Source organism: Ascaphus truei, chromosome 4, assembly GCF_040206685.1.
Source record: "Ascaphus truei isolate aAscTru1 chromosome 4, aAscTru1.hap1, whole genome shotgun sequence".
Taxonomy (NCBI): Eukaryota; Metazoa; Chordata; class Amphibia; order Anura; family Ascaphidae; genus Ascaphus; species Ascaphus truei.
The window spans coordinates 298,668,011-298,680,626 of NC_134486.1; the positions used below are offsets into that span (position 1 = coordinate 298,668,011).

Sequence of the window (12,616 nt, forward strand, 5' to 3'; positions counted from 1 at the left end):
CTCTGCTTGTGATGCCTTGTTTAATGGACAAACAGCATGTTGGAACAATACCTTATATATAGCCGTCCATATCTGCAGACACTGCTTCATGGCAATTAAGGTTTTTATCCTTATGTCTATCTTATTGTCTTTGTTGATTCCTTGCCCTCAGTCAGGTTTTGACTACAGGATTAACAGCATAATTTATGTAAAGCCCAAAACTCCTATAAACAACACAATGACTAAGACTGCGCTTATAGTGCAGGTGACAGCGACGCCAAAACAAATGCATTGCCGCCATCGCGTGCGCTTATAGTAAGCGCGACGCAAAAGAGCGACGGCTTGGTCGCGATCGCTGGAAGTCATCTCAATTAGATTTTTCCAGCAACCGCAGCCTGACGTCACCATCGCGTCGCCGGCACCATAAGCGCAGCCTGAGGCCCACAACGCAGCCTTTTGAAATGGAAATGACCTGTATACATCTTGAACTACAAGTACAAAAAAAACACTTACAATAAAAACAACATTTTTGGCATTAAATAAAGCAGTCAAACCAACATGTATTCTTATAAGAAAAAATATTTTTTTTTATAATAAAAGTGACTTCCATAGGAAATAAGACACTGGGAGTTAGGGTTGTACTGTATGCTGTTACAATAGGAATACAATTGCCATACATAGTATATACATACCAATCAGAAGCTGAGAATCTGACTCCAGGCACATTGTAATTTCTGGCGTCAAGCTATGAAACAAAATCAGACTAAAACTGACGTCATTAACCTCTTTCATCTGGTGAATGGTTGTAGTCAGAAGGCGTTTTAAGCACTTCAGTACATCGCACTATGACGCGAGTCATTCCAGCGCCGTGGCTACACTGAGGATTATGGTAAACTCTTGCAAGAAATACTAATATTACTACAAAAAAAAAAAAAAAGGGGGGAAAGGGAAAAAGGAATTGGGCAAGGTGGTAACACAATAATTCTTCTAAGAAATGATGTGTCTGTTACAAAGTTTGGAAACTTTTTCAAATGAAAAAATAATTTGGAGATTATCACCCACCAAAGGAAAGTAAACACGCAGTGTGATTAAAACTTAATAGGAAAGGTACAGTGCATTTTCAATTGGAGACAAATACTCTCACTCACAGTGTTTGACAAACAGTATTTACGTCAAAGCTTGGTCACATAAGGATTTGTCAAGGTCATGCTCTTACAAACAGTCCACATCAAAGCTGTGCCACAATAGAAATATAGTCAAATGTTGTCTCTTAGAAAGTGAAGTATCGGGCAAGCCATTCCTGACGCTGTGGGTCTGGGGAAGCCACTGGTGAAGTCTCAGTCTGGGGAGGGCTACATCCCAGAGAGAAAAGGAAACACATGTTATAAAGTAAAAACGTTAGAAGTAGAGCACACAAGCACTGGAAGAAGACGAGAAGAGTAAGCAAACGTTGACATTTAGCATTCGTGTACTAGCACAAGTCAAAAGCATCCTGGTTCATTTCCTTGTTTATTGTCCCGGTGTGACATCTCTGTACATCCACTCCATTGTAATACATCAGCAGCACAGGTAAATACATTTACAGTTAATTATAATAATTTAAAAAAAAAAAATAGGACTTTTTAGGGAATCAAAAATAGCTAAAAGTGTTAAAATATTTTAGCATAAAAAAGTGGTTTGGCCCAGTTTAGTTGTCCCTCTTTTAGCCTCCTTTTCAAATTAGAACAATTGTTTGTGAGAAGTATGATGCAAGGGTCACATTACCATGTTAATGTGCTGAGCAAGCATTGTATACTTCTCATTAGGTTAACACAAACACAATACCTGTCTAAACCAGGGACATCACTTTAACTGCTATTGTTTCAGTGGTATCATGCAGTGATGATTATGTGTTACACATGTAAACAACAAAGATACGAATAAATATGTTTCAAAGAATTTGGGGTTTTTTTTATGTTCCAAAAGTATCCTTTGAAATTATGCTTAAAAGACAAGGAAACATGGTTTTATTTTAGTGCTGAGTCAAGGGTACAATAAACAGCAAAATACTACACAAGGTGTCATCGTAGACAGCAAGGCACACATGGGCAACGAATGGGAACAGCATTCTGCCCCTTGCTGGAGTACATGCAGTTTACATGCTTAATAATGAGCAAACACAAACATCTCATGCTCATCAACACATATTCAGTCAAATAATATAACAGTAATACATGTTGTTGGTAGTTTCAGTGAATAGGTTTGAACTTTTTTCCTTATAGTGTATAAATAGTTATTTTTTTCATAAATGATAACTAACCCCCATTAAAAAATAAGTAAAATATTAGATCATGTAAAAGTCCTTAAATGTGTCACTAGAGGGCACTTCAAGAGTACATCAAAGGCACTCAAATGGAGAATGGGGAAATCACATCTAACTAATCCAGTGAACTAACATTAAACAGTGTAAATTTGGGTGGAAGATAAAAGGTCGTGTCTTAACTGTTGGGCATATTTAACACCCATAGACATGGCCTGTAACACCCCCAGATGATAAGGGTATTAATTTTAACTACTATAGATTTGCATATTTAATTAGGGAAACAAAAATTGCACTAAAAACCAACAGCATGACAAGTGGCACTTGATTTCTCTATGTCTTAATTTCATTTAAAAAAAAAAAATTACTCCAAAATGTATGGAAAATGTTTACAACATACATATATTAAAACAAAAAGTGCAAAATAAATATACACAAATATGTTTCTAAATGTGCAAATACATAAAATAATGACAATGGAATCTCAAGGGTCATGAAAAACAGCAGATCTTACACAGGTTACAGAGGTTCAGTAGCAAATGTTGACTTGTTTTGAACAAACATTCAAACAAAAAGGAGCTCTATAAAGAGGTTGCAGATGCCATACAAAAAGATTGCAGTCCAGCACTTTCAGTGACAATATGACTGGTGAGGCAGTGCTCACCTCAAATAAGTCTTGGCCTCTTTGGGCGGTACAGGTTGTGGAAGAGGTCTACTGCTGTTGAACTCAATATCGTGGATGGGTGAGTTAGGAATGGGCTCCAGGCGGTTAGGATGTCCGTTTCCCACTCCACCTGACTCCAGGGCACTTAGGTTAGGGGCACTCACAAACCTGTTTGTGGACTTATCATTCTTCTTCTTTTGCTGCATTAAAAACAACACGTGTGAGGCAGGCTCACGTCTATATTGTAAACATCATCTGCTGGTGAGTATCATCCTCTGACTTGAAATCAGTTAACCCCCTCCGGTCCCTATTTACTCTGCTGTGAAGCTGCTTCCCAGTGCTTTAGCTCCATTCAAATAAACATGAGTACGATCTTCTCCAACACACGAAAGCAGCTTCACAGCACATTGAATAAGCGCCTTCCAGTCATAGGAGCCAGTGAGAACAATGTGTTCATAATGAGTTTAATGCAGGGCACCTTATAAGTGAAATCCCTGACCTACAAAAAAACCTTTAGTAAAGTATGTAACTATATAATAGTCTTCCTTAAAGAAGCAAGTGCGTCCATTTGTCCTCCATCTTGTTTTAAAGGATTTGAAGCAGGGAGTCCCCGGAGCTGAACCGCACTATTTTCAGCTCCATGGACACCCTGGTTCCCGAGATACTTACCGTTAAAGATACCAGAGCTACTTTCTGTTTTTTTAACCCCCTGCGTCATGCAGGCCAATAGGAAGCCACCACTGATGACATTACGGCTTCCTGTTGGCCTGCATGATGTAGGAGATTTGTAGTTTGGGTATCGTGTATTCATGTTGTTAGGATTATTCCCTGTGGGACTATTAGGGGTTCTTTAGGGGTCCTGCTTTTTTAAACTGTCCTTTTCCATATTATTTTCTAATAAATTGTGTTAATTTTGTGGTAACCTGAGTGATTATTTTGGGACTTTTCCTTTGTCTTTTTGTGTGTTTGTGTTTGTGTGTGTATATGTATATATGTATATATATATATATATATATATATATATATATATATATATATATATATATATATATATATATAAAACAGGCTGTGACAGTCTATCCTAGGGGCATTGACCCCCCTCATGCTCATGCTGACTCTCTGAGTGGGGTCTGTGTACAGCCAATTATGGTGCAGACCTTGTGCCCTCCCCTTCTGGTGTCTCAGAGAGGTAGTGCTAAATTATAGAGCAGTGTTTCCCAATTAAATTTAGTTGTGGAACCCTTATATATTTTGTAAAACAGAATGGAACCCCTTAAATATTTTTAGCGTAGTACAGTACATGAAAAAAAAAAAAAAAGAAATGTGCAATGTTTCTTGGTCCAAGATAATTTTTAAAAGACCCCCACCGCCCCAATACATTTTTTTTAAAAACCACCGCCCCAATACATTTTTTAAAAAAACCACCGCCCCAATACATTTTAAAAGACCCCCACCGCCCCAATACATTTTAAAAGACCCCCACCGCCCCAATACATTTTTAAAAGATCCCCACCGCCCCAATACATTTTAAAAAGACCCCCACCACCCCAATACATTTTTTAAAAGACCCCCACCACTCCCTCCCCCGTGTGTCTTTCACTCCCTCCCCCCAGTGTCTCTCTCCCTCCCCCCCAGTGTGTCTCTCACTCCCTTCCCCCAGTGTCTCCCTCCAGCCAGTGTCTCTCCCTCACCTCAGTGTCTCTCTCTCCCTCCAGCCAGTGTGTGTCACTTCCTTCCCCCAGTGTCTCTATCTCCCTCCCCAGTGTCACTGTCACTCTCCCTCCCCCAGTGTCTCTCACTCTCCCTCCCTTCCCTCCAGTGTCTCTCTCACCTTCCAGTGTGTCTCCCCTTCTCCCCACTGTCCATCTCTCCCCCTCCCTCCAGTGTCTCTCTCTCCCTCCAGCCAGTGTGTCTCTCACTCACATCAGTGTCTCTATCTCCCTCCCCAGTGTCTCTTTCGCTCTCCCTCCTCAGTCTCTCCCTCTCGTGTCTATATCTCCCATCCCCATGTCTATTTATCCCTCCCTCACTGTCTCTTTCACCTTCCCTCCCCATGTCTTTCACCTTCCCTCCCATGTCTCTTTCACCTTCCCTCCCCATGTCTCTTTCACCTTCCCTCCCCATGTCTCTTTCACCTCCCTCCCCATGTCTCTTTCACCCCCTCTGCCCATGTCTCTTTTACCCCCCGCGTCTTTCACCCCACCTCCCCATGTTTCTCTTTCACCCCCCCCAACTCTCCATCTCTCTTTTTCATCCCCCCTCACCTCTCCATGTCTCTTTCACCCCCCTCCCACCTCTCCATGTCTCTTTCACCCCCTCCCCACGTCTCTCTTTCACCCCCCTCCCCATGACATACTCACACACTCAATTTCTCACCTTATCACAGCTGCATGCAGCAAGGAGGTGCTGCATGAGCTGTGCAGCACAGCGCCACCTAATGGCTGAAGGAGAGATTGCAGTTACAGACTGCTTTTCTCTCTGCTCCTGGCAAAATCGGGCTGGGGGGGGGCCTCCGAAGGCGGAACCCCTGGGACTGTTCCACGGAACCCCAGGGTTTGGGAAACACTGTTATAGAGGGTTCTCTTCCACCCCTCCTAGGGAGAGGAGTTATGTGCTGTTTCCTCTCAGCAGGGGGTGAGACATGATAGTCAGTCCCTCCTGGGCTGACTGAGAGAGAGATCAGAACTGAGAGCACGGCCTCAATATTATTAGAGGGCCAAGCATCATCCAGAGGCCTGGGACCCATCTCAATCTATCCTGCATCCGCTGTATGGCAATGACAGTGGATGTCCAAATAAAGCATCCCTTTTATATACCCCTGCCTACAATCTATTGGGTAGGGGTATTCTCTAAAATCTGGCATGGTGGGGACTGTCTCCGGGAACCCTGGAGCCTGCTTTGACTGGAGGCACTGACACCCTGAGTGAGCTCTAAAGATCACCGAAAGCCTGTCCTGTTAACCCACAACACGGCGGACACTCAGCTCTCCTGGACCCTCACAGGTATGACCGCACCACAGACAGCAGTAGCAGCAACATCTTCCAGAGAGGGGGGGGGGGGGGGAAACCGGGCTATATATATATATATACAAAACAACGCATCTAAATTCACTAAAACTCAACATTCATCACTATTAACCACGTCTTATTCCTTATATCATTCGGTAGCTATATATATATATATATATATAGATATATATATAGCTACCGAATGATATAAGGAATAAGACGTGGTTAATAGTGATAAATGTTGCGTTTTAGTGAATTTAGATGCGTTGTTTTGTTATTTTTAGCCTTTGTCTGTGGGCTTCCAATAACACATGGAATTGGATTCTCAAGGTTTGGCTTTCTAGGGAGGAAATGCCGCAAGAACAGCTTTTCTGAAGGCTTTTGGTCACTGAGCGCAAATCGAAAAATTAGAGTTTGCCTTGTTTTCGGTCCCTGCCTATGCATGCCTATGCACACAGATACTATGCGAACTGTGCGTGAGGTTTGGTTTAGCAAAATCCGAACTCGCCCAACTGTAATAAAAAAGCATATAAACACTAAAACAAATTGCAACGTACCATCCGTGAGGTTTACCTTAATATATATATATACTTTAACCCAGGAGTGGCCAACTCTAGTCCTCAAGAGCTACCAACAGGTCAGGTGTTCAGAATATCCCTGCTTCAGCACAGGTGGCAGTCTTCGACTGAGCCACCTGTACTAAAGCAGGTATATCCTGAGAACCTCACCTGTTGGTAGCTCTTGAGCACTCGAGTTGGCTACCCCTGCTTTAACTAATTTAGTGCTGAAGGGCTGTTGTGATAAGACTGTTGGCCTGTGACTGTGGGCACAGACGTAGGCTCCTCCCCCAATCACTTCAAATTAGCTACTTCACTCCTCACTCCCTTGCCCCTGCAGCATCCTCCGACCTCTCCTTTTTTAATAATCTCTCATACTATGTTTGGCACTCTTCATGCCTAAACCGTATGTACAGATGCAGCGGCCGTTATTCGAACACTTCACGCGTTGTATACCTCGGAATACCCATGTCATGGCGTGGGATTTCTTCCAACCTTCCCGCTTTAAGACGCGAGTGCAAAAAATTGCATTTTAGTGTTAAACACTGAAATTGACACAGTAGCACAGTAGCACAGTACTGTACACATTACAATTCATTCATTTCTGCCACGGATACGAAACAGAATCCATGAAATTCAAACAAAGCAACCGCGACAAACACGGGGGCCTGGGGTGATTGGCCGCGTTAATACCGCGTGGAATACAGCAGAGCACACAAAAACGGCTCCGTGATTTGTTCGGATAACGGCCGCTGCATCTGTATCCCCAGACCAAAAGTCTATTCCCATCCCAAGTCAAATAATTCCCTCCAAGTTACACAATATCTCCTGAATCGCTCTTTTACTCCACCTTCGGTAGGCCGCACACACACTTGTTTCTTTTGATTGCAGGGCAATACTACAGCTACATCGGACCCCAAGAATTTTGAAAGAAACAGTATATTTTGTGCACAGTGCACTTAGCATCGCCTCTGTCTGCCATAACTACTACAGGGAGATGTAGAAAAAGAAAAACAAAGGCGTGCACGGTAAGAAAGTAGCTGGACTAGGAATCCGTGTAAAAAAATGTTTATTGAAGCAGTAAAAATGAACACCGCATCACTCCAATAAATCCTCTAACGCATTTCATGCCATGCAGGCATTTCATCAGAGAGATGGCATAACACGTGTCAGAGAATTATTTGGAGTGATGTGGTGTTCATTTTTACTGCCTCAATAAACATTTTTTACACGGATTCCTAGTCCAGCTACTTTCTTACCAGACAGCAGTGCGCGCCTTTATATTTCTTTTTCTACATGTACTTTTGGGCCGGAGCACGCCATCAACAGGAGGATTCTCTTTATATCAGACGGAGCAGTGTCCTGGAGCTGTGAGTTATTTCTTTATATTGGTTGCTTTGCCTAGTGTGACAACAGGATATCTTGAGGGCAGTGGGGCTGGAAGGAGCGGCACCGTGCGGCTCACTTTGTGGGTCTCTCGGGGCTTTCACTCCATCCCACATCCCCCTCCCCCTACCTGACATATCAGTCCATGGATTATATGGCTCATAATAGCAAAACTCACATTAACGTTTAATTATTGACCTCCTGGACGGACACAGTATTGACTCACTACTTGATGGATTGTTACAAATAAACATATACATCTGGACTTGATATATATATCTAGAGCCAACCGGCTTTGGGATCCCCTCCCTTATCCTATTACATTACTACAGGGAGACGCCTTTGAAACTGCGAGACTGAACTACAGTCCTTTCTTAAAGGAAGCTGGCTCTGCAGCAGATGCAGATGTCCTACTGTGATGCAGCTTCTTGTGTCACTTTTGTGTCACTTGAAAAGGGCCAGATTTACTAAGCAGTGCAGAGCCGTAAAACCCCTTGACATGTAGTTTTAATTAAGTTTTATTATTTTCTCCTCCGGAATCAGGCATGCTTGATTTGTGATGTCATTTCTGATCATGTAAGTCTGACATGCACTGAGAGTTGTTACTAATCACTGTGCCTCCTGTTCCTTCTGGAACACAACAAGATTGTCAATGCTTTTTCTGCTGATGGTTTGACAGGGAAAAAGTAGGTTTGTGCGGGCCCAGAATAAGGAGGGGGAGGGTAATTACTGTAGTAATTAATCTCAATGCAGTTAATCTTTCCAATGTCATAAATGACATTAGAACTCCAGATTGAAGAGAACAAAATAAAGAAATCTCCATTATATTATTGTAATTATAAGTCACAACAGCTTCTGAACTGTAGATGTACCATTTTAAACACATTTACTCTAAATTTTAAAAGGGTGTATTCTCTGTCTACACTTACTGTACTTATTGTACTGTGAATATGTGGTTACATTTCTACGTATCATTTGCCTAACAATGTCACATAAGTAGCAGTACTGACGGATTTAACTGGTGGCTAGAGACCAGGATGCAGTATTAATTAATTACGACACTTTAAGTTGCTCAATAATTGTTTGGTTTTTTAAAAGCTAGGGTGCGGACACCTAATGTTGGGTCATTAAAATAGCTCCTGTTTTCTAGTGCTTCACCTTAAAGTGTACATGTTAAATGAATGTTATTTTGGCTACATACCTTTACTAGAGGGTTAATAACACCGACGTTGGGATTTGCATTAAACACTTTGTTGAAGTTGGTCTCTCGGTTGACTAGTTCCAGTTGGTAGAACTTCTTGTCTTCCTGTGGGAAAAAATAGCATGCAATTCTGACTGTGTTCTTTCTGCGCAACCAGACTCCGCACGTCCAGATAAATGCTTTCAAACACATCGCATATTAATATTTTACACCCAAATTGTACGTTTGTGAATGCATTTCTGTTTAATAATTGACAACGCCGGTTATAATTTATAAACTTTAAAGCATTTAAAGACCACTGAATTGTTAATGGTAATGGGTCTGAGTGGTAAACACATTGAAATGGTTTAGGTAAAGATTAATAAAAAAAAACACAGAAAATACTTACAATCAATTTCTTGATGAGTTGGTCCCTTTCAGCAACCATGTCCTTTAACTCGGAGATGACTTGAAGATCCTCTGGCCTTGATTCCCTATTCTGATATTTTTCTTCCATTTCAGTGAGCCTGCATAAGAAAAAACAAATTATGATGAATGTCAATAGTATCATTACATGTCTTAGGGAGACAAAACAGTAGAGGATATGATTTGAAGCTAAAATAGTTAAACAAGGGAGAGGAGGGGGAGGGGAAGGATGCTCTAGCTACAGTCCAATATAGTTGGCGGTGCCAGGGGCAGGGTAGAGTATGAAAACAAAATTTGCCTAAACAAGAGAAAGAAGCCCCTCTTAAACTAGCACTCCCCAGATGATGAGGATAATAATGTATTGTTTAAAACATAACCTTTTAATGGTCCAATATAATATTTGAGGGGTAGACAAACAAAAGTGCGAACACTCAACACATGTAACTAATAATATAATGAAATAGGGATTAAACACACTATAGTGTTCTATCTGTTTACAGTACTAGTGGCTGGTGTAATAATTGTATTGTATTGTATGTCTTTATTTATATAGCGCCATAAATATACATAGCGCTTCACAGTAGTAATACATGTTGTAATCATATAAATAACAAATAATATAAATAACAGGTCATGGGAATAAGTGCTTCAGACATAAACATAACATTTAGGAAGAGGAGTCCCTGCTCCGAGGAGCTTACAATGTAATTGGTAGGTAGGGGAACGTATAGAGACAGTAGGAGGGAATTCTAGTAAGTGCGTCTGCAGGGGGCCAAGCTTTATGTATCATGTGTCCAGGATTATCCACAGTGCTATTCATATGCTTCTTTAAGCAAATGTGTCTTAAGGTGGGTCTCATTTATGGGCTATACCGTTCACTAATGTTATTAATAGTGAGTGTGGCGAGGTGATATAACCCCAATATTCAAATGAGGGCTGAGCGGTGGTAGCCAGGATAGTGTAATTGATAGGTGGTATATTAGTTGAATACAATTGACTAAAAATGGTAAATCACCTTCTTGAATCCAGACTAAAAGGTAATAGTACTAGATTAACACTATAATAATGTGATCCATGGCAATGTGTGTCAGATGTAAATGGAGCCCAAAGATGGATCTATGAGATCACTTGGTAGAGACACGCTGTGGTTGTCAGCGTATTAGCTTCATTGACACGTATATAGTCTAATTACAGGGACTGGTCATACCTCGCCACAGGGTAAATTGAACGAGCAGGTCAGTAGGTATATAAATGATCTATAAAATCAACGGCGAATATAAAACATACTCATGTAACAATGTAGCCTACAGTGTTGTTATCAATCTGCTATAGTGCTTGTATAGGGTATCCTAGACACAGAAACCCCTATTAAATTACCAGGTGCCAAAAAGCCCCCCAATGTTGGAAATAGGTAGCAGCTATGCTGGAATAAGTGAATAGACACCTGGTAATAATATGTCAGTGTTGAAGTAGATACATTTGTAAGTGCGTCCCAGTATTCTAATGGGATCAGAGGTGGTGTATTAGTGAACACCTTGCTAGGTAAACCCTGCTGACCCGGAGACTAGGAATCTTAGCAGCAATACTGATTTGACAAAATTGCAGAGCACAATGCTTGCTTATAATGGTGTGAGTCTCAATGTCCAATTAATAGATCAGTGTATATCACATTGATGTAGATACAATTATGAGTACTTCCTAGTGTTCATATGAGAACAGAGGTAGCGTATTAATGAACACTAGGAAAACCCTAGTGATAGGGTTGCAAGGTGGCTTGTCCAAAAATACTGGATTCAATGGTGAAAGGTGCGACGCGCGCGAGAATCGTTGGTCATTTATAAATTACCTGACTGTTACGCCATTTGTTCTAAATTTCACTCCAAGTATTCACCAATTTGCACCAATTTATATTCTATTTTGTAAAAATTCTGGGGGGGAGTTTTGGGAGGGAGTGCCCTTCCGAGAATTTTTTTAGGAAATAGAATATGAAATAGTGCAAATTGGTGCATGCTTAAGGCAGAAAGACCCACGAACAAAGAACAACTGAAGACAGCTGCAGTAAAGGCCTGGCAAAGCATCACAAAGGAGGAAACCCAGCGTTTGGTGATGTCCATGCGTTCCAGACTTCAAGCAGTCATTGCCTGCAAAGGATTCTCGACAAAGTATTAAAAATTAACATTTTATTTACTATGCGATTGTGTTAATTTGTCCAATTACATTTGAGCCCCTGAAATAAGGGGACTGTGTATGAAAATGGTTGCAATTCCTAAACGTTTCATACGATATTTTTGTTTAACCCCTTGAATTAAAGCTGAAAGTCTGCACTTCTATTGCATCTCGGTTGTTTCATTTCAAATCCATTGTGGTGGCGTACAGAGCCAAAATTATGAAAATTGTGTCAGTGTCCAATTATTTCCGAACCTAACTGTATACTCTGAAGGCAAACTGTGACAGGGACTTATCCCTGTTTCAATAAAGCTGCCTCAGAGCTCTGAATCCAGCAGGGAGCTAGTTAATTGCAGCCACGCAATTAACCAGTCTCAACCTGGCTAATCAGAGCTGTAAAAAAAGCCTCTTGTGAAAAACTGCACAGAGATTTTCCTCAGCACACAATAGTGCTGACACAGGAGAGAGATAATGACTTGAGCACAAAGGCTGTGCTGAGATCAAGACACACAGACACTGACCTGAAGGGTCACCTGCTTAAGGTACCTCTTGTGACTTAGAGGTGGTAGGCTGGTAAGGGGCTTTTCCTCCCAGTCTTGTAGAGAGGGACTGGGGAAGTAAGTTAGCCCTTACACAGGGATAGGTGTTTGTTGCTTTGTTTATTTTGTTTGTGTATGCTGTGCACTGTTAAAAGGAACAGGCTCAATAAAGCCATGTTTTCATTTCACCCAAATCAGTTTCCATTAGTGTACCTCTGCACACATCTCTTACACAAACCATATATCACTGTTAAAAAAAACAACTTAATCAATACCCCAGTGGAAGACGGGAAGTCCAAGAAACTGAGCTGATTGGAAATATGACATGAAAAAGGTTCTGTCTATTTCTGGAGTTGATTACATCTCTGGCAGCTTCTTTATTATTACCTTATTGGGATCAGGGGCACATAGA

At 41.3% G+C, this 12,616-nt stretch overlaps 1 protein-coding gene across 4 annotated transcripts in view; it reads right to left on the reverse strand.

Annotated features, from left to right (window-relative positions):
• FAM184A (family with sequence similarity 184 member A) overlaps nt 1-12,616 on the reverse strand; it is a 192,909-nt gene that overhangs the window by 2,189 nt on the left and 178,104 nt on the right. For 2 of the 4 annotated variants that reach the window (XM_075597750.1, XM_075597749.1), the window contains 4 exons: nt 9,483-9,600; nt 9,095-9,199; nt 2,943-3,142; nt 1-1,331 (listed from right to left, as the gene is read on the reverse strand). The exon at nt 1-1,331 is cut by the window's left edge and continues 2,189 nt beyond it. In XM_075597750.1, coding sequence (XP_075453865.1) covers nt 1,250-1,331; nt 2,943-3,142; nt 9,095-9,199; nt 9,483-9,600 — 505 coding nt within the window. In that variant the 3' untranslated portion in view covers nt 1-1,249. Of the gene's footprint in view, nt 1,332-2,942; nt 3,143-9,094; nt 9,200-9,482; nt 9,601-12,616 lie in introns of those variants that run through there. The other 2 variants (XM_075597751.1, XR_012801137.1) reach the window with 2 other exon arrangements.